The sequence below is a fragment of the Macrotis lagotis genome, chromosome 6, assembly GCF_037893015.1.
Source record: "Macrotis lagotis isolate mMagLag1 chromosome 6, bilby.v1.9.chrom.fasta, whole genome shotgun sequence".
Lineage (NCBI taxonomy): Eukaryota > Metazoa > Chordata > Mammalia > Peramelemorphia > Peramelidae > Macrotis > Macrotis lagotis.
In genome coordinates, this window is record NC_133663.1 from 221,426,827 (window position 1) to 221,448,836 (window position 22,010).

The 22,010-nt window shown below is 35.1% G+C and overlaps 1 protein-coding gene across 4 annotated transcripts in view; it reads right to left on the minus strand.

Annotated features, from left to right (window-relative positions):
- Positions 1 to 1,098: 1,098 nt before the first annotated feature.
- Positions 1,099 to 22,010, minus strand: part of PPEF1 (protein phosphatase with EF-hand domain 1) — a 216,405-nt gene continuing 195,493 nt past the window's right edge. For all 4 annotated transcript variants that reach the window (XM_074192696.1, XM_074192697.1, XM_074192695.1 and 1 more), the window contains 4 exons: positions 17,335 to 17,441; positions 4,655 to 4,818; positions 3,572 to 3,656; positions 1,099 to 1,773 (listed from right to left, as the gene is read on the minus strand). In XM_074192696.1, coding sequence (XP_074048797.1) covers positions 1,556 to 1,773; positions 3,572 to 3,656; positions 4,655 to 4,818; positions 17,335 to 17,441 — 574 coding nt within the window. In that variant the 3' untranslated portion in view covers positions 1,099 to 1,555. The remainder of the gene's footprint in view (positions 1,774 to 3,571; positions 3,657 to 4,654; positions 4,819 to 17,334; positions 17,442 to 22,010) is intronic.

The following is a 22,010-nucleotide window of genomic DNA, read 5'->3' on the forward strand; positions in this document are numbered from 1 at the left end:
TTGGAACAATACAATGCTTCTTTATCAGGTATTAATATAATTTATTCTATTCAATGTATGAAGAAATTAATGTCTGAATATGAAAACAAGACAGCATAATCAACAATTTTTTCCCAGATATCTGTGCCCTTAACTTATTTAATCCACTTTTGTGGTATTAAAGTCACTGAAAACCCTTTACTGACTTTGATTAAAGGCATCAAGGAAATTTTGACAGAAAAAAAAATTAGTTTACTAATTAGAAATCAGCCTAGAAAAAAGCATTTAGAATCAATAAACACTGGTTGTGACAGACTGTCCCTCTTTAAGGAATTGAGTGAGAGTGGGAATGGGAATTGTGGGCCAGAGAAGAGAGGAGCATGAGAGATCTATATGGACAAGTTGTGCCAAGTCTAAATGCTATTTCCTGATGAAACAAGCACTGAATGTTAAAAGTCATTGTTGCCTAAGCCACTAATGGGACCAAGGGGATTAAATTAAGCTAAACTTTGAAGAATAGAGACCACATCTAACCTTAAATATCTTTATCTCCCCATAGCTCCTAATATCAAACTCTGCACATAATAAGCATTTAATAAATATTTGTTGGATTAAATCAATGGTTCTATGCTCTTATTTCTCAACAATAGAAAAAAATAAAGGGCAAATTCCAGTCCAATTGTACTGTAGATATGACATGCTTTCCTGGGAAGCCTCAGAGAACTCTTCCTATCACAGAAAATGCTAGAATTGAGGCCTCTAAAAGGTGCATGCTTTATAGACCCCATACTAGGTGTATGGGAAGTATTATAAGGTGATTTCATCCACAAGACAGTCCCAATGTCACAGTCATCAGTAACTATAATAGAAGAAAGTGTTCCTGCATATTTTTTTGTGTTATTTCTTCCTAATGCACACACAGTTTTACAAAATTTTCAGAATGACACTTTACAGTTCAGCACTTTTAAGGGTAACTATAATTGGAGTAATTTAATTTATATAGGATGACTTCTGATACTGTTGCAAGTTTCAGTAGGATTTTACCATGTCATCCATCCATGCTTTCACCTTGTTCAAGAGGGACTTAGCGACTAGTGTATTTAAAAAAAATGGCAGAGATGGAAATAATATTTTATTTCACCAATTCCCTGTTATTCCTCATCCTATTGTTCCAAGATCTTTCACATACAGATTGCTGACTAATTTTCTGTGATGTTCTTTGGGTTGCTTTAATTTTTTTTCCTCTCTAGACTTCTTTGATTAAATTGTATTATTCTGATTGTGCTTTGATTTCCAGAATAATGTGAGATCTGAGGGATCAATACCCAGGATCAAATCTTGATTTCTATAATGTGTAGCCCTAAATCTAGAGCATAGTCCCTATAAGAAAGTAATATAACTTTTATCAATTATTAATTGCTCACTGGGAACTTCTTTTAATCATACTGTTCATTCATACTTGTTGAGATAGCTGGGAGTCTACTCTCCTTCTCAACTGTCTATGAATATTAAGAACCCAGATAAAGGTTTCAGCTTTGCCTGAGGGTCTGACATTGTAGAGACAATCTAGGGAATTTCATTCATTTTTAACTAAGAGGGATGTAGTTGTTCTGTTGACCTCAAGTCTATGAACCACATCAAAGGCTGTTAAAAACTCATTAAAGTCAATACTGCCATCTTTGTTGAGATCCATGCTACGAGCCAGTTGTTCAACATAAGAATCATCAATGTCAATGTTATAGTGAGAACAAAAAAGTTTCCACATGGAATGAAATTCTTCCATGGAAATGAAACCTGAGGAGAAAGAAAAAGAATATGAATACTTATTAAATAACCTACTATGGGAACAAGCAAGCCTTGCACTTTATCATGAAATAAGAGGAGTTAACTGCTTTGTCACATTTCACACCAACTAATAAAATGTGAAGAGTAATACAGAAAAGTGGAAAAAATAGCATACCATTTAACCAGCATACCAATTGAAAACTAGGGCAAGAAAGGAAACAGTGGATATTATGGGACAGTGAGTGTTAGGGGAACTATGGGAAAATCTGGAGCTTAGGAGGGCTTAGATGAAGTAAAAAGCCTGTATAGTACCCAATCACAAAGGGATGACCTGGGAAGTGACTTTCCCCATAATTTCAAACAAAGAACCTATTTTGGCAGTAATTGCTTTTAATATGTTGGGTAAATAATTATTTATTATTGATAAACTGTTTACAACATGATACTGCTGATAGTTGAGGGCTGGTGGTCAGAAATATTAATTTTATTATTTTGCTATACAAAGTAATTTATTTTCATTTGAGCATATGCCAAATACAATTGAGTAATTAAAGTCTTCCTATCCTTATTCTCCAAGAATAAAAGTCAAACCCCAGGACTAAATAAGTATACATTCAAAGCAAAAAAATTAAAAGAGAGTAAATTTGTTAATCTTGAGAGGCAAGGGGGCAGATTATATATGCTGTCAATTATAGTCAATGCATTTTGTTTTATGTTTTTCTTAGTTTTAAGAAAGTATTCAACTTGAAGGATGAGATACTGACTTTGCCCTAAATGACTACTACAAACAAAAAGCCTCAATAAAATTTCTTTTAAAAAATTTAAAGAGAATGACTACTTTTCTTTTTTGAAATGCCACATGACTTTCATGCTGGGAACTCTTCAAAGGATTTCTCAAAGTTTAGTTAATATATAGACTAAGGACTATCTTGGGTTTTTGAATCACTGGCTTAACCAAAATTATTTTAAGAGCAGCAGAATATTGTCATATCCATGTTTTATATTTTTAATATGCTTAATAATATTTAGCAGAAAACACCAATGGATGAAAAGGATTAGGACAATTCAGAACTATGCCAAAAAGGCAATAAAACTGTGCATAAACTTTGATCCAGAAATACCACTATTAAGTCTGTATGCAAAATTTTTAATGGGCTTTTGTAGTGGCAAAGAACTGAAAATTGAAGGAATTCCCATTAGTTGGGGAAAGGCTAAACAAAATTGTGGTTTACAAATGTGATGGAGTTTATTGTTCTGAAAGAAATCATGAGCAGGCAGACTTCAGAAAAGCCTGGAAAGACTTGCCTGAATTGAAGCTAAAGTGAGCAGAACCAGAATATTATACACATTAACAACAACACTATGTAATGGACTTAACTCCTCTCAGGAGATCAGTGATCAAGGACAATTCTAAAAGACATATGATAGAAAATGTCATCCATATCCAGAGAAAACCTATGGATTCAATGCAAAACAAAACATACTATTTTCACTTTTTTAAACTTGCTTTCTATGGTTTTTTTTGTTTTTTTTTTCCTTTAGCTCTGATTTTCTTTCGCAACATGATTAATATGATTATACATATATAACATATATCAGATTATTCACTGTCATGGAGAGGGGGCAGGAAGGGAGGAAAATAGAACTCAAAAGCCTTCAAAAAGATAAATGTTGAAAACTATCATTTCATGTAATTAGAAAAATAAAATAAAATAACATTTATAAAAAGGATTAGCACTTTTGATTCTGAAAAACAGTCTAGCTTTGTTTCCTTCTGCCACAGAACTAATTAAAGTAATTGATTTACCTGATTGATCTTTGTCAATGATGTTGAATATGATCCTCAACTCAGATCTGTATCTGACCAAGGTTTCTGCGAGCCCTGATTTAGCCTAAAACAAATTAGTTTTTGTGTGAATAAAAACACTTCATTTTAAAATAATGAAGTAAGAATGAGTATCACTACCAATAAAGACAGGGATGAGTCATTAGAATAAGGAATTCCTTTATGAAGAAATTCTATCAATGCAGATTGGTCCCTTCTCTGTGATTAAAAAAAAAAGTCAAGTGGATTTTTTTTCCAGAGTCAGTTTGTCAGTCTGTGTCAGAAGTGGGTCTTAAATCTAGGCTTGCTGACTCTGAGGTCAGCTTTCTAACTATTATGCTGCCATTATTATCAATGAAATTTTAATCATATTGTCTTATAGCTCTTTCTATGCCCTCTTTCTCACAATTGCATAAAGAATATTTTGTATAATTCATTTAATTTCTACTAGCAAAAGGAAGGTATATCTCATTTTCTATTTAGCACTATATAAAATTTCAAAAGTATCATAAGGTGATTCTAGTCTAAACCTTTATTTTTATATGTGAGGAAATAGACCCAAAGAGGTAAAGTCACCTATACAAGGTGACACAGTGGCCAAACTGGCTTTTGAACCCGTATTCTCTGACTCCAGAAACAGATTTCTTTACAATAGCATATTTGATTTTGTCATTGTGGTAATCCCTTCTACAAATACAGATTGAAATCTGTCTATATCCATAAATTTTACTGAGTTGCTTCAAATGAGTTAAGTGGTTTACCTAACACACAACTAGCAGGAACCAGAGGTGATATATGAACTCAGATCTTTGCTATTTCAGGTCAAATATTTTGTTCACCACTCTTGAATAGTTTAACTAATTGTATATTCTCAATTAATTTTGGAAGCCAGTAGTTCTTTTTAGTTGTTTATTTGGGTTTTTTTTAGCGAATAAGATGTAAGTCATTTCCTTAGAATGTCATACTCACAGTCACTCCCTGTCCTACTCTTCATTTATCCATAAACTTGGAAAGAATCAAATCATTTAGTTATTTCTAATCTCACAAAACTGCCATGCTTCTTACCTGTTCTGGAGCCCTTATGACAGCTAATTCCTTAAAACCCTCTTCATAAAGAACATATCCATCTTCAATATCCTTGACCAGTCGAGGGCACAAAGATAGCCATGGCAGTTGCAAATCTAAAATGTCCTCTGTGGCCTTTGCCCAGTCACTGAGAGAAATCTTTCCTAAAAAGAAGGGTCATGACATAATTATATTTTGGCAACAAAAGAATCACATTGGCATTACATAGCCATTTTACAAGTTCTTTATACTCATTTGAGCTTCACAACAATACTATGAGCTACATGCTAAAATTATTACTATCCTCCTTTTATAGATGAGAAAACTGAGACAGGCCAAGTGCTATGGTTACACACTTGGTAATCAGTCAATCAACAGGCTTTTATTAATTGTCTACTATGGACCAGGAACTGGTGACACAAAGATGGGGATGGGAGGAAATCCCTCCCCTCAAGGATCTTACATGTGCATGTGTTAACTCTGTATAACTCAAGGACATGGAGAATTACACAATGAAGAATAAAGTTCTGCTGGTGGACAGGAATTCTTTGGTATGTCAGGACTCATGGACTGAAAAGAAGTGCTCCTAAATGGAACCGTGATTTTTTTCCCCCTGCTTTGGAATAAAGAGCAAATTTCTCTCAAGAGAGATGGGATATATATACCCATTGGGATGAAATCATGGAGTAACACGAGATTTGATCTGGGTGAAAGGAGTCTCCAGTGATTAAATTCATTGTGATGGTGTATAGAGACTGAAAAATGAGATCAAGATCTAGAAGATAGTAAGTGAGGTTGAAATTTTGATTAATTTTAATGTAAACATTTATAATTTTTAATCATTAAATTAGGTAGTAAAGTAACTTTTTTTTTCATTTTTCAAGGCAATGAGGTGGCCCAAGGCCATGTGGCTAGGTAATTATTAAGCATCTGAGGCCAGATTTGAAGTCAGGTACTCCTGACTCCAAGGCCAGTGCTCTATCCAGTGCACCACCTAGCCACCCCTAACGTAACATTTCTTAAATAAAATATAATGTTTAAGTAGATTTCTATTTGTTACATTATTTTTATATTTATTTATATATGAATTCATTTGGCATTTAAAGTGCTTCCTCAACTCTACCTTTCCTACCTTTACAAGGGCAGCTAGATGGCCCAGTGGATAAAGTGCTGAGCCTGGAGTCACGAAGACACATCTTCCTGAGTTCAAATCTGACTTCAGACACTTGCTAATTGAGTGACCCTAGGCAAGTTACTTAACCCCATTTGCTTCAGTTTCTTCCTATTTAATATGATCTGGATGAGACAATGGCAAAGTACTCTAGGATCTGTGCCAAGAAAACTCCATTGGGGTCATGAAGAGTTAAATACAACTGAAAAATGATACAACACAACTCTACCTTTAAAATCTTTCAATACTTTACTTTCTTCTACATTTTCTATAACCTATCAATACATATCTACTCACATTTCCAACTTTATACATTTTTATTGGTTGTCCCTCATGCCTCTTTATGTTTTGCCCCTTCACCTCTGCTTCTTAGTTCCTCTGGTTTCCAAGCAAGGTGTAGATCAAATGATCTTCCTAACTATTGATGAAGGTAGTAGCCTTTCTTTGTAATCCCAGAACTTAGTACAATACCTGGAAATAGTTGTGGTTGGTTTTATGTCACTGAAGTACTGACACATGGTTTGTTAAGTGACAGTTATATTAACTGGTATATAAATAGCACTTTAAGATTTGTGAAGTATTTTGCAAATATTACCTATATGACAACCTTTAAGAACAGCCTTTTAAGTCAAGGAAAGTCTGGGTTGGTTTTGAATTCAGGTCTTCCTGACTACAAGTCTAGTGTTCTATCTACTAAATCACTTAGCTGCCTCTCTTACATTTTGATGATCAGCCCATCCTCTTTGAAACTTTCCTTTCCTGGCTTACATGACACCATTCTCCTTTCACCTAGTAATTCTTTCTTCCTGCCTTTGTTCACTCATTCACTCATTCTTTTAGTTAATAAAAATTTGAATTTATACATTATGTGGCCTATGTTACAGTTAAACAGAAATATTCACAGTTTGGGGAATATATTCTATGCTTGATTTCTTAAGCCTCGAATGAACCCTTTCCCAAGTTGTACCTGTCAAAATCATAACCATCTTTCAATAACTGATGCAAATGTCCCTCTAATGCATCCTTCATTTATTCATGCCTCATGTCAAACCAGGAGTGATCTCTCATTATGAACATGCATAACACAACCATACCTGCTTTCTAAAAATGAATGAAGCATTTATTAAGTCTCTAGTTTCTATATAGTATGCATGTCTTACCTTTCCAAATATAATTAAAATCTTTATAGAAGGGGAAGCTAGGTGGCGCAGTAGATACAGAACTGACCCTGTAGTCAAGAGGACCTGTGTTCAAATTTGACCTCAGACGCTTAATAATTGCCTAGCTATGTGACCTTGGGCAAGTCACTTAACCCTATTGCCTTAAATAAATAAAAATTTATAAAGATCTTTAAGAAAAGTATTATATTGGGGGGGGGGGGCAGGCAGCAACTCAGCTGAATTTCCAATATTTCCCTCCAAACAACATTAAAGGAATTCTCAAATTGAATTCTAGAGTGGTAGAGTCAACAAAACAAAACATCAGGATGAGAAATTTTTCCAGTTGAAAAAACTTTGGTAGGTGACAGAAATAGTAGGTGACCCAAAACACTGTACAGGTCAAAGCAACATGACCATCACAAAACCAACAGGTCTTTTGGAAGTAGCTGCCTCTATGGCAATAGCTACTTCAAGAGCTTTCAGTCCACAGATGGTAAGGAGACTGGACAACTAGTGAGAAAAATACCCATTTGCTGTTATGGGGGCAGAAATGTAGAGGAAAGACAAAAAATAAATGAGAATGATGCAAGAAAATTATGAAAAAAGATAGTCAATAGCTTATTTAAAAGAGCACAACAAAATAACATATTTAAAAAAAACAGAACTGGCCAAATGGTAAGAAGCAGAAAACTCCACTGAAGAAAAGAGTTCCTTACAAAGGAGATTTGGCCAAGTGAGAAAAAAGGTACTAAAGATCACTGAAGAAAATAATCCCTTAAAAATTAGAATTAGGCAGGTAAAAGATAATGATTCCATGAGAAATCAAGAAACAAAGTCAAAAACAAATAGAAGAAATATGAAATCTCATTTGCAAAAACAAATAACCTGGAAAATAGATCCAGGAGAAAATAGTTTAAGAATTATTGGTCAACATAAAGGTTAATGATCATTGCTGGGAGGGTTGTGGGAAATCTGGGACACTATTACATTGTTGGTGGAACTGTGAACTCATCCAACCATTCTGGAGAGAAATTTGGAACTACACCCAAAGGGCAACAAAAATATGCATAACCTTTGATCCAGAAATACCACTACTGGGTCTATACCCTGAAGATATGATGAAAAAGAGTAAAAACACCACTTGTACAAAAATATTCATAGCAGTCCTATTTGTGGTGGCAAAAAATTGGAAATCAAGTAAATGTTCTTCAACTGGGGAATGGCTTAGCAAACTGTTGTATATGTATGTCATGGAACACTACTGCTCTATTAGAAACCAGGAGGGATGGGAATTCAGGGAAGTCTGGAGAGATTTGTATGAACTGATGCTGAGTGAGATGAGCAGAACCAGAAAAACACTGTACACCCTCCTAACAGCAACGTGGGGGTGATGATCAACCTGGATGGATTTGCCCATTTCATCAGTGCAACAATCAGGGACAATTTTAGAGCATCTGCAATGGAGAATCCCATCTGTATCCAGAGAAAGAACTGTGGAGTTTGAACAAAATCCAAGGACTATTTCCTCTAATTTAGAAAAAAAACTGATATCTTATTGTCTGATCTTGTTATCTCTTATACTTTCTGTTTCTTCCTTAAGGATATGATTTATCTCTCATCACATTCAATTTGGATCAGTGTATAACATGGAAACAATATAAAGACTGAAAAATTGCCTTCTGTGGGGGTGGGGGAGGGGAGTAAGATTGGGAAAAAATTGTAAAACTCAAAATAAATAAAATCTTTAAAACAAAAGAATGATTGGTCAATCTGAAGGCCATGATAAAAAAAGTGCCTAGACATTGTACTTCAAGAAATTATCAAACAAAGTTGTTTGAAACCTTAGAACCAAAGGATAGAAATGATAAAGAATCCAACAATCACCTCCTGAAAGAGATCCCAAAATGAAAATTCCCAAAAATATTATAGCAAAATTCCAAAGCTCTTAGGTCAATAACAAAATACTGCAGGCAGCCATAAATAAATAATTCAAATATTGGAACCACAGTCAGGAACACACAAGATGCAACATTTTTCTCTTTAAAAGAGCTGAGGGCTTAGAATGTAATATTCTGTAAAGCAAAGGATCTAAGATTATAACAAAGAACCTATCCAGCAAAATTAAGTATAATCCTTCAGGAGAAACAAATGGATATTTAATGAATTATAAGACTTTCAAGTATTCCTGATGAAAATAGCACAGCTGAATAGGAAATTTGACTTTTAAAAACAAAGCTCAAAAAAAGAATAAAAAGACATCATATGGGAATCAATGAGGTTAAACTATTTGCATTCCTTTATGGGAAGACAATACTTGCAACTCCTAAGAACTTTCTCACTATTAGAAGGAGTATTCATAGACAAAGTAAAATGATGTGAGTAGATAATTATGGTATGATGTAAAAAATAAAATTGAAGGATGAAAGAGAGGGATGCATTGGGAGAAGGAAGAAGGGAGAACAACAGCAACAAGTTTTCTCACATAAAAGAGGTATGCAAGGAAGACATTTTATAGAAGGGAGAAAATGGGGGGGTGGCAATATTTAAACCTTACTGTCTTTGAATTCGGCTCACAGAAAGAATATCATCCAAATTCAGGATATTGAAGTTCACCCAACAAGGAAATATAAGAGAAGAAGGGGTTAAGAGTAGGATTCAGGTCTAATAAAAGGGATTAATGATTAAGGATTAAGACAGTGGTCAGACTTTTGAGGAAGGAAACATTAAAAAGAAAGAGAGAGAAAAAAGATAAAAGGGGAAGGAATAGAACAGAGTAAAATATACAGTTACTAATTGCAACTGTGAATATGAATGGGATAAAATCACCTGTAAAACAGAAAGCAGAATGGATTAGAAATCAAAATTCAAAAATACCTTGTTTACAAGAAACACACTTGAAACAGAGACACACTCAGAGTAAAATTAAGGACTAGAGTAGACTCTATTATGATTCAGGTAAAGTAAAAAAATGAGGGATTGCAATCATGATCTCAGAGAATATAAAAGTAAAAATAAACATAATTAAAAGCAATAATGAGAGAAACTCTCCTTAGCTAAATGGTACCATAGACAATGAAGTAATATTAATAATAAAAATAGAAGCATTAAACACATATCCAAATTATTAAAGGAAAAATTAAATGACTTATAGGAAGAAGTAAACAATAAAACCATACTAATGATGAACTTCAACAACAACTCTCTCAAAAATAGAAAACTCTAACCTAGAATAAGAAAAAATGGAGAAAAATAGAATTTTAAAATTTAATTTTCTTTAATTTATTTGCACATTACTAAAATATTCTTGCTTAAGAGTAAATATAATAACCCTCCCCCACAAAAATATAAAACCTCATGAGAAATAAAGGAAAAGAAGAAAAAATGTGTTTCAGTCTGTGTTCTGATATCATCAGCTCTGTCTCAGATAGATCACATAAGTCCATCATAGGAGTTAGTTCCATATTTTTCATGCTATTGCTGTTTGTAATTTCTCCATCCCTTCCTCCCTACTACCATCTATTATATTTTCTCTCTTCTTTCACTCTGTCCCTCTTCAAAAATGTGCTGTGGGGCAGCTGAGTGGCACAGTGGACAGAGCACCAGCCCTGGGGCCAAGAGGCCCCCAAGCCTACATCCCACCCCAGAGACCCAGCAACCACCCAGCCCTGTGGTCCTGGACAGGCCACCCAATCCCACCACCTTGCAAAAAAGTAAAAAAAAAAAATGTGTTATAAATGACTATCCTCTCCTATGATCTACCCTTTCCTCTATCATGCACATTCTCCCTCCCCTCCCCCATCCCCATTCTCTCCTTTTTCTTCTAGTTGTCTATACCCTATTGAGTGTGTATATGCTGTTCCTCTCTGAGGAACACATTTGTAATGAGAATGAAGGTTAAATCATTCCCCCTCACCTTCCCTCCTTCCATACCATTTCAAAAACTACTGAAATATCTTTTATATGAAGTATCTTAGTCTATTCCACCTCTCCTTTCTCTTACTCCTTTTCACTCTTTAACTCCATTTTTACCATATATTATATATTCAAATTCGTCTCTCTCTCCTGTTCCTCATCTATAAAAGCTCCTTCTACTTGCTCTATTAAATGAGAAGATTCATATGAGTATTATCAGTATCATCTTTCCATGAAGGAATACATGTAGTTCATCATAAGTATCTCCTAGCTGATCTTTCTTGTCCACTCTCTCTATGCTTCACCTGAGTTCTGTACTTGAAGATCAAACTTTCTGTTCATCTCTGATCATTTCAACAACATTTGAAATTCCTGTTTCATTGAAAGTCCATCTTTTCCCTTGGAAGAGGATGTTCAGTTTTGCTGGATAGTTGATTCTTGGTTGCATTCCAAACTCTTTTGCCTTCCAGAATGTTATGTTCCAAGCCCTATGAGCCCTTAATGTAGATGCTGCCAAGTCCTGGATAATCCTGACTGCTGCAGCTACATGATATTTGAACTGAGTCCTTCTGGCTGCTTGTAATATTTTCTCTTTGACTTGGGAGTTCTGGAACTTGGCTATATTTCTGGGGGTTGTATTTTTTGGTCTCTTTCCAAGGGAGATGGGTGGATTCTTTCAATTTCTATTTTACCCTCTGCTTCAATTTTCCTGTAGGAATTCTTTAAAAATGAGGTCAAGGCTTTTTTCCTGATCATGACTTTCAGGTAAACCAATAATTTTTAAATTATCTTCCTGAATCTGTTTTCCAGATCAGTTGTTTTTTCAATGAGATGTTTCACATTTTCTTCTAATTTTTCATTCTTTTGGTGTTGAAGTATTGTGTCTTGACTTCTCATAAAATCATCAGATTCCTTTAGCTCCATTCTATATCTGACAGATTTGTTTTCCTCAGAGAGCTTTCTTATCTCCTTTTCCATCTGGCCAATTCTGCTTTTTAAAGCAGTTTAAGCATTTTAATGCTTTCTTCTCTTCTCCAATAACTTTTTAAACTTTTTTATCGATTTGGCCTAAGCTGGTTTTTAACATGTTATTTCCTTCAGTATTTTTTTTGCAATGCTTTTCCTGCATCTCTTTTTCTTTTCCCAATTTTTCTTCTATCTCCCTTATTTGATTCTCAAAATCTTTTTTGAGCTCTGTCATAACCTGAACCCAACTTCTATATTTCTTGGAGTATTTAGATGCAGAAGCTTGGACTTTCTCATCTTTGGATTGTGTATTTTCTCACTTTCTCAGAACTTAATACAATGCTTTGCACATAGAAAGTACATGATATAGTGATGGTACTCCTCAGAAATATATGTATTATATATATATATATATATATATATGTATATATATATATATATTCATGTATTTAAATGTATTTCCTCAGTAATAAGAGATAGAAAGCATACCTTTTCTTTAATTGACTCTCTATAAACCCACCTTGACTGCCGCATTGCCACCTTTGAAGGTTTCTCCCCGGGATCCTCACCTCCCTCCCTATTTGGGACCCAATTCTTTTTGGAAATAATTCCAGCTATGCTTCCTATCCCTCTCCCTTGGATTCCACTCTTTTCTCCTGCTAAAGCAAGGAACAGTGGACTGGGTCTTGTCTTTCTCCTCCCTAGTATCATAATTACCATATGTTAGAGACAGTTAATAAAGGGAAGGTTAATAGAAAAGTTTATCCTTGAGTCCTGGAAGCCTTTGGGGGGAGCTGCTCTTTTCTAATCTTTGAGTATCTATCCTGAGATTGGCATGTCTAGGACTGGTAATTATAAGTTTGAGAGATTCAAAGATCCTGAATCCCTTCAGATTATAGCTCAGTGGTGGCAGAGGACCTCGTCAGGTGACCAATACAGTAAAACAGACAGGAACTTCAGGTTCTTTGGAAGATATAAAGTCAAAGTGAAATGTAAAATGTCTAATTATTTTTGTTCTTTTGAAGTTAAATTATCCTTTTCCCAGCAGAAAAAGTAGGTAAGTTATTTAATATTATTAATATTATTCTATGTTGTTCTGTCAAATTGTCTTTTATATTTCTTTCCTATTGATGAGAATAAATTAGCTTACCACATTTGATTCATATTGTATACTAGAACATTTTTACTTTGAATATTCTCTAACTTGTTAATAAATGTTTTTATAATGAAACATTCCATATAGTTTGGCCATCAGCCTTCTTTTTAATTTGCTCTCTGAGAGAATTCATCATTGACTTCAACCAAGGTCTCTACATGATGGATACCAACATTTAACATCTTCAGTCCTAACTTCTCAATTTCTCCCTAGTATCCCATCTCCAATTAGGAGACAGGACATCTCCATTTAAGTATACATAATCTGAAAACATTCTTTTCCTCACAAAAAACAATTGGTCTTCCCAATTTCTTCATAAATGGAGACAGCACTACTAAACCATATTATTATATACTCATGCTCACACCTTTTTATTTCTCCCTCATCTTTGCTCTCTGTCCATCCAGTGAAGTGTTAGTCTGCTAGATACACAAGGATAAATACAGAAAATAGGATTTACATTTCACTGGGTGATTAAAAACTGTAAGAAGATAAATAAAGTTAAGATACTTTGAGAAGGGATAATAATTATGATGAAGAAAAATATCTTCATTTTTCTAAGAGATGACACAAGCTGTATCTTAAGGAAACTAAGGATTATAAGAAATGTAGATTGGGGGAGTGAATGGAATGCAGGGATATAGCATGCACAAAGGTGTAAAGGTAGGAGATACAATGCCACATTAAGTTGGTCAGTTTAAATGAAAAGGAAGAGAAGTAAAATAAAATAATTCTGCTAAGACAGGCTGGAGACAACTGAGAAAGGCTTTAAATGCCAGGCTGAAGATTATGTATTTTAAATCGAAGGTAATAGGGAATCACAGAATATTCTTGAGTGGAGGAGACACACAAGGTCAGTTCTGATTTTAAAAGATAACTATGATAGCAGCATGAAAGGTATGTGAAAGACTAGAAGTATCAAGACTGATTAGAAGACTAAAGCAAAAGTTCATGAGTATAGCATGAATGAGGATGGTGATCATATTATGGGAGAGAAGGAGATGTGAGAGTTACTGTGAAGATAGAATTGGTACAACTTGGCAACTGGTTGATATGTGAGATATTTGTGAAAATGAAAGTCAAGTATGATTCTGAAGTTACAAACTTGGGTGATTGAGAGGATGATGAACTCTCAACAGGAATAGGGAATTTGGAGGGAAAAAAATCATTGTTGTGATTTTGTGACATTTTGAGATTGATTCTAATAGAATATACAGGTAGAGATATCCAGTGTCCAGTAGTTGGTAATACAAGATCTCTTTGTGATGAGAGTCACAAAATACAAATTTGGGAGCCATCCTAAAAGACATGATAATTGAACTGATGGGTGCTTACACTATTAACAAGAGAGGATATAGAGAAAGGAGAAATCCCAGGATAGAATTTGAGGGAAACCTATGGAAAGAAGTTGGATACTGAGAATTGAAAGAAACTGGAGAGCAGTCAGATAGATTGACCCAGGAGAGAATAGTGTTAGTGAAGTTATTAGTGAAGAAAGTATTGTGGAGAAGGAGAGCAGGGATCATAGTGTCAAACACATCAGAGAAATCAGGAGAACTGAGGCCTGAGAAAAAAAGTTAGTAATTAAGAGATTGTGGGTGGCCTTGGAGATGCCATACATTCCAGAGGTAAGCTTGGAAACCAGATGGAAAGAAGTAAGGACATAAATCGAAGGTGAGGAAGTAGAGACCAAGAGTATAGATGGTTTTTCTTAAGAGTTGGACCCTGAAAGGAAGAAGAGATTTAGGATGCTGCTTTGAAGTGAGCTCAGGGTCAAGTAATGCCTTCTTGAAGAAGAGGGAGATTGGGGATTATTTTTAGGCATCAAAGGAAGTAAGCAATAGAAAGAGAAAATGATTGGATATGAGAAGGAAGGCTCAAAGGAGCAATCTAGAGTAGGATATGAGAGGGAATGTGTTCAAGTGAAACAAGTAGAGGACCTTAGCAAGGGCTGCCTAAATGCCATATACTATTATTTCGTGATAGTTTTATATCCCGCACAGGACTAGTTTGGCTAGAACATGGGGCATTGAGTTCTTATTCCCCTAGGGAGAGGATGGGAAGAGCACAGAATCAAACAATTATGGATTTAGAGTTCTAAGATCCCTTAGAATTGAGCAACAATTCCCCTCCCATTTTATAAATTTCCCCCACTCCATTTTACAAATAAGGAAACTGAAGTAATGGGAAATTAAATGACTTCTGAATGCAGTTCTATCTATATAATTCATGTTCTTTGATTTGGCTCCCAAATCTGTATTATGTGACTCTCATTATTTCCTGAGATCTTGTATGACCAACTATTGGATACTGGGCATCTCTACCTGGATGTTCTATTAGAATCAATCTCAAAATGTCACAAAATCACAAAAATGAGGAAAGATGGCTAGATATTGTTTGCTGAATATTGCTACAATTAAGTTGTTATTTTAGACATCCAATGCATTTTACTTTATGCCTTAGTAATTTGGCATCTCTTAAAAATAACTTTTTAAAAAACAACTAAATATTGTTGTAAATTAAAAGATTTAATTATTCAAATATATTAATTAAAGGTATAGAAAACTACCAAAGAAAATTTATCATGTCTAATTCAGCAATAGGACATTGAATTTCTAGCAATAGTAATAGGAATGGAGTCATACCCTATGACTAATATCTTGGAGATGACAATAGTGATTCCGTACATGGCAGTACCATTTAGAATTGAAATATGGCCTGCTGAACTTAGGAAGAGTTCATTCACCATAATGTGATGTTATACCCCTCTTTATAGTCAGTCAAAATTTGCCATCTAGGTTATGAGTTTTGTGAACCTATTGATATAAAAACTTATTTGTGAATAACTGGCCCTGACTTTTAAACTCTTTCACAATGAAATCTATGCAATGATAACAGTTTTGAAAGTAAAGAGAAAATATTGTTTGCTTAGTTCAGTGTTTGGGGTTGTTTTTTAAACAAATATTTATTTCATTTCTACAAAGCTATAGCTGCCATATTTCCTTACTGCCAGATGTTTGAATTAAAGAAAAAATAAAGGTAGCAAGTACTCTATAATGGTTATTTGTCTTCTAGGATGATAGGTTATAATTTTTTAAAATGTAAATAGGTAGGGGGCAGCTAGGTGATGCGATGGATAGAGCAACCAGCTCTGGAGCCAGGAGTACATGAGTTCAAATCTGGCCTCATAACCTTAATAATTGCCTAGCTGTTTGACCTTGGGCAAGTCACTTAACCCTATTGCCTTAAATTAAAAAAAAAAATAGGTGCTCTAGGGCAACAGATAGAACCCTAGTTTAAAGTGTTGTGATGAAAAGGGAGTCTCAGGAAACAATGAATTCTGTATTAATTGGTGAGTCTCTGTCTAGTCTTCCTTAGAACTCATCAAACTTTTGGCTCATTGTCTAGACTGTTTCACTTTTAACTCCAGCTGCCTCATCACCTTCAGAATGATGCTGATACTGATAACTATACTGAGCCTGATTCCAATCATGAGTCCCTGCATAGAGCCACTAAATATCACCAGAAATGCTGAACAATCTGGTTTTTGTTTTTTATCTCCAATGCCTCGCATAGTGCCAATATAGTAAGAGCTTAGTAAATGTTTTATCTGATTATCTTATCTATCTACCTATCTACCTATCTATATCTCTATTTAATTATCTTTCTATCCCTCTACTTATCTACCTATGTCTCTGTATTCTTATTTATCTACTTATCTATGACTCTATCTATCTACTCACCTAGCTATCCATCTGTCTACTTATCTACCCATCTCTAACTAGTCTCTCTCTCTCTCTCTCTCTCTCTCTCTCTCTCTCATCTATCTTCCTAATGCAAGGTAGGTAATGTAGTGAATAGAACACTGGGTCTAAATAAATAAGGAAGGAAGGAAGGAAGGAACAAACAAATAGATAAATAAATGAATGAACAAATGAATGAACAAACAAATGAATAAATGAATCAATGAATGAATGAATAAAAAATACCTGAGTCCAAATCTGGCCTCAGCCAATTTATTAGCTATGTGACCCTGGGCAAGTCATTTGACTTCTATCTCACTTTTTTTGTGAGGATCCAATGTGATATTTGTAAGGCACTTATAGCACAGTGCTTGGGACATAGTTAAGAGCCTCATAAATGCTTGCTTTCTTCCTCCTTCCTTTCTATATCTTTATTACTGGATTACCTACACTTCTAAAGAAATTGAAGAATTGAAATCAAAAGGAAAAGAAGGGCATGAAGAGTTGCCTATGTGTGGATTGATGTGTTCAGAGAAATTCAGAACCATGTGGTTTTGTTTGTTCGTTTTTACCTGTGTCATTCTCATCATACTTTTGGAACTCTTTTATGAGGTCGGTTTTCCGGCTAATCATTTTCCCTGCTAATATGCTGATGGCAGAATTTTCAACAAGATTCACCCTATTTTAAAAAATAAATGATATAGGTTACTAAATTGTTCATATCCTTTGATCCAAGGATCTCACTAATAGGATTATATACCCCAAGGATATTATTGACAGCAAAAACCACCACCACTTCCACCAACAAAGACTAAAAAACTAAAACTCACACATGAAATATTGCTCATAAGTATTATTTGTGATACCAAAAAATCTGGAAACTAGATATGGATCCATTTTCTAGAGAATGTCTGAACAAATTGTGAAACATAAGGGACACATCATATTATTATGCAGTGATGAATGATACATATAAAGAATATGTAGGTCCAGCTTCAGGGTCAAGTTGAGATTTTGTGTAACCCTTATACTTGTACCTGAGGACAATGAAGGCAATGGAAATGAACCTTAAAGGAGTGTGACATTCTTCCACTTTCCTCAGGGACAATAAACATGTCATCAGAGAAATGAAACTAACAAATCATAACTGAGAAAGGACAGACTAGACAGTCAAATAAAAGTGAAACTTTAAAAGAAATAGAGCCCTCTTTGCCTTTAACTCTCTATGTACTTGTGGGACAGTATGTCCCAGGTTTGGGGGAAAATATCTCAACTGTTCTTTTTATAACTACTTAGCAAAAACCTCTAATTGAAAGTTAACAAACTGAGTCTGGATAATTAATATTAACTAGAAAATCAATCTAGAGTATACTGTTGTGGACCTTTGAGTAAAGATGTTAAAACCTCCCTCATCTCCTCAGGCTTATTCCCTAAAACCCTAAGAAGTCATTTAATCCCCTGTGGGACTTGACAGCCTGAAAAAGGAATGTTAAACTTGTAGGCAAAGTGAAGCATAGCAAACATAAAACAAAACAAAGAGTCTAAAATCAAATGAATAAATATAAAATAGCTATAATCATGTAAATAAAGTCAGCATGAAATAACAACAAAATTACGGTCACATATAACAGTAAATATAAGTACTATATTGCCAGAATTGAAGGATTTATCTTCTCTTTCTTTTTTTTCGATATTGATTATATTTGGGAGGCAGGGGGAATGGAATGTACTTTGTAAAGCAATTTAGCTGTTTGTTACCATATGGCCAGAGCAAATTGTCTGAAGCTTTAAAAATAAATTCTTCACATTAATGTGTTGCTTTACTATTACCTATTACCAGTTTTCTCAATGAAGTACACAAATTCCTTCATCCTGCTTCAAACACTTGACCCTTGGGATCATTTTGCCACTTTAAAATGTTTGTTAGGCACAAAATTCCCTCTCCCCCTCCCTAGCACTCCAAGTAGAGTACTAAATGGAAGAATTTTTGAGATAGAAGGGTCCTTTGAGATCATCATCATTTCACAGAATAGAAAAGCCAGGCCCAAAAAAGTTGTGATTTTTTCCCCCCAAGTCATTTAGCTAATAAAGACAGAGCCAAAATTTGAGAACAGTGAGACAGTAAAGAGGGAGGGCTGGTACAGAAATGGTTTGAAGTCTGAATGGTGAAGATAAGGGAGAGAAAATTAAAAAGCAGAGAAGTAGTTAGAATTTGTATTATGCAGCTGAGGAAATTCCTGTTCATGCTAACACTTTGGCAGCAATAAGCTAATTTCTGAAATCAAATTCTGAATTAAGAAGAAAATAGCTTTGTATTTTAACAAAAGTAAACTGACACAAGAGGGGATCTTGGATAATGCATAGATATTCTTTCTTACTCTGGACAACCACACACACAAACTGGGATTGGGAGACTGTTACTGGCCACAAGAGACTGAAGGGCTTATACTAGGTGGCAAATAAGTCTTTTAATCAGTTGCTAGGTTAGAGAACTGATGACTTGGGTTCTAACTCAAATTTCACAGGTTTATATATAGAGAGCCTTCCATTGTTTATGTTTCTTTGAGGCCATAAAGTGATAGGACAATTTTGAGTGACTCCTGTGAAGTAGGAAGTGAGACAGACAGGGACTTCGATTCCCACATAGCCATAAAGAATGTGAGAACTTGTTCCCCTCTGTCTCTTTGTGTTTCTTCATTCCTAAGTTTAAGTGAACTAGAATGCCAAAATACAATTGTCTAAAACCTACTCAGCAATCCTGTGAGTATCAATAGGATAAATAGTGGGTATTTACTAGTAGCAAGAATATCCTAAAGTGGTAATTGTTGATATCAATAAAAGTACCCACAATCAATGAGAAAAGACAGTCACTTGAGGAGGGCAGCAGCTTGAGAGTGTGTGTGTGTGTGTGTGTGTGTGTGTGTGTGTGTGTGTGTGTCTTCTTGTGACAAAGAGAATTTCTAGTTCTGAATTTGAAGGGGCCAGGAGCCTGGAAGCCTGGCTGATTGGTTGAAGTAACACTGAAGGGAATTTGAGGACAATTCCACAGAGGGAGAAAAGGACTTTATCAAGTTTCAATGGTTTGATTATCATCTTTATATAGTTGAATGCCAGATATACATATTCACTGCTAGTGAACTGAGTTAAAATTCTTGAGTTCTAATCTCCCACCTACAAAGTTCCTATTGTACATTCCAAACTGAATGTTCCATGGGCATCTCAAATTCAACATGACCAAAAACAGGAAACATTATATTTCTCCCTAAATCTATGCCTCCCCCAAGATTCCCTATTACTATTCAGGTAAATGAGTATTACTTAAATTGAATATATGGTTTCACTGATCTAAATCTTCCTTCCATCACTGCAATTAATAATTGGAGTTTCTATAATATGGTTTCAGTCTTTATGTTCACCATAAATTGATTTTTTATAATTTCAACTGGTTCTTATTACAGGAAGACAATCCTCTTAACACAGTTTTATGGATTTAGCAATACACTCAGCATCTTTCCTCAAGCCTCTCTCCTCCCACCCTCTCAGCTGAGGACTTCACTTCACACTTCACTGAGAAACTCTCTCATAGCCTTTCCTCCTTTTCTCACCCTCACTGAAACATCAAAAGTCAGCCATTTGAAACTAGACCTGGAGTCAAGAAAACTAAGGTCAAATCCAGCCTCAAATACTTCCTATCTGTGTAAACCTAGGCATGTCACTTAAGACTCTCTCTTTCTGTCTTTGCATCCACAATTGTAAAATGGGTTATTGTTATATCTTCCCCAAATCCTTCCTCCTACAGCCTTGTGTCACATGAAGAGATGGCCTTTCCCAAGATAAACTCCTCTGCATGTTCTCTTGATCCCATGTCCTTCTGTCATCTCTAGTATATTGATCTCATTGTTATTCCCTCTCTCTCTCTCTAATCTGCAAGCTCTCCTTGATTATTGACTCCATTCCTGACCTTTACAAACAAGCCAAGTCTCTCTCATCTTTCAAAAACTATTACTTGAGGAAGCTAAATGACACAATGGATAGAGCACTGGCCCTAGAGTCAGGAGGATGTGAGTTCAAATTTGGCCCCAGACACTTAATTAACCCAACCTAGCTGTGTGACCTTGGGCAAGTCACAACCCCATTGCCTTGCAATAAACAAAAGCAAGCAAACAAACAAAAAACAATTACTTCATTTCCTTGTCCCCAGCAGCTATGATTCTACATCTCTTCTACCCTTCTCAGCTAACCTGCAGGTTGCCTTCAAGGTCTATCTTCTCTCTTGCTTCAAAACCTTCTGCAATCTAGCTTCCAATCTCATTATCCAAATAAAATTGTTTTCTGCAAAAGTCACCAAATCTCAGTCCTCTTTCTTCATGAACTTCATGAAACTTCAAATTATCATCTGCATAGTTAGAAAAACAAAACAAAAAAATTCTTAAAGCTAATGTTTGACCACTCCCTCTCTTCCCCCCCATTCTCTGTTGCTGTTCACTCATTTTTTCAGTTGTGTTAGACTCTTTGGGAGTCAAGGTTTTCTTAGCAAAGATGCTGGAGTGGTTTGCCATTTCCTTTTCCAGCTCATTTTACAGATGAAGGAACCAAGGTAAAACAGACTTGTCAAGTGACCTGCCCAAGGTAACAAAGTTAGTAAGAGTCTGCAGCCCAATTTTAACTCAGAAAGATGAGTCTTCCTGACTTCAGGTCTAGGGCCTGTACCACCTTCTAGCCCTAGCTCTCTATCTTCCTATTTTCCTAGGAACAACTGTAAATTTTTTTCTTTGGCACTTTTCCAACTTGTCTCCAAGTTAACATTATAAAACATTTTCCTCTTTCACATACTAGACTATATAGTCAAATTGACCTCACCATTTCTCATGTCTGACACTACATCTTAGAATCCCTATCTTTCCTTTGACTCATTTCTCATACCATTTTCTCCATGAAGTCTTTCCCCATGTCTCAAGTTGCTAATACCTCCTGCTTCCATCATTTAGTGTATCTATTTTGTATATACCTATCTACACAGACACACTGTCTTTATTGATATAATGTAAGCCTCCTGATGGTAAGAATTATATCATTTTTTCCTTTGAAACTTTAGTGCCCAGTACAATGCCTGGAAGCAACAAGAGGGTTAGGGATACTAAGTCTCAGAATAAATTGAATAGATGATAAATATGACTTAAATTGAATATATGGTTCCACTGATCTAAATCATCCTTCCATCACTGCAATTCATAATTGGAGTTTCTAT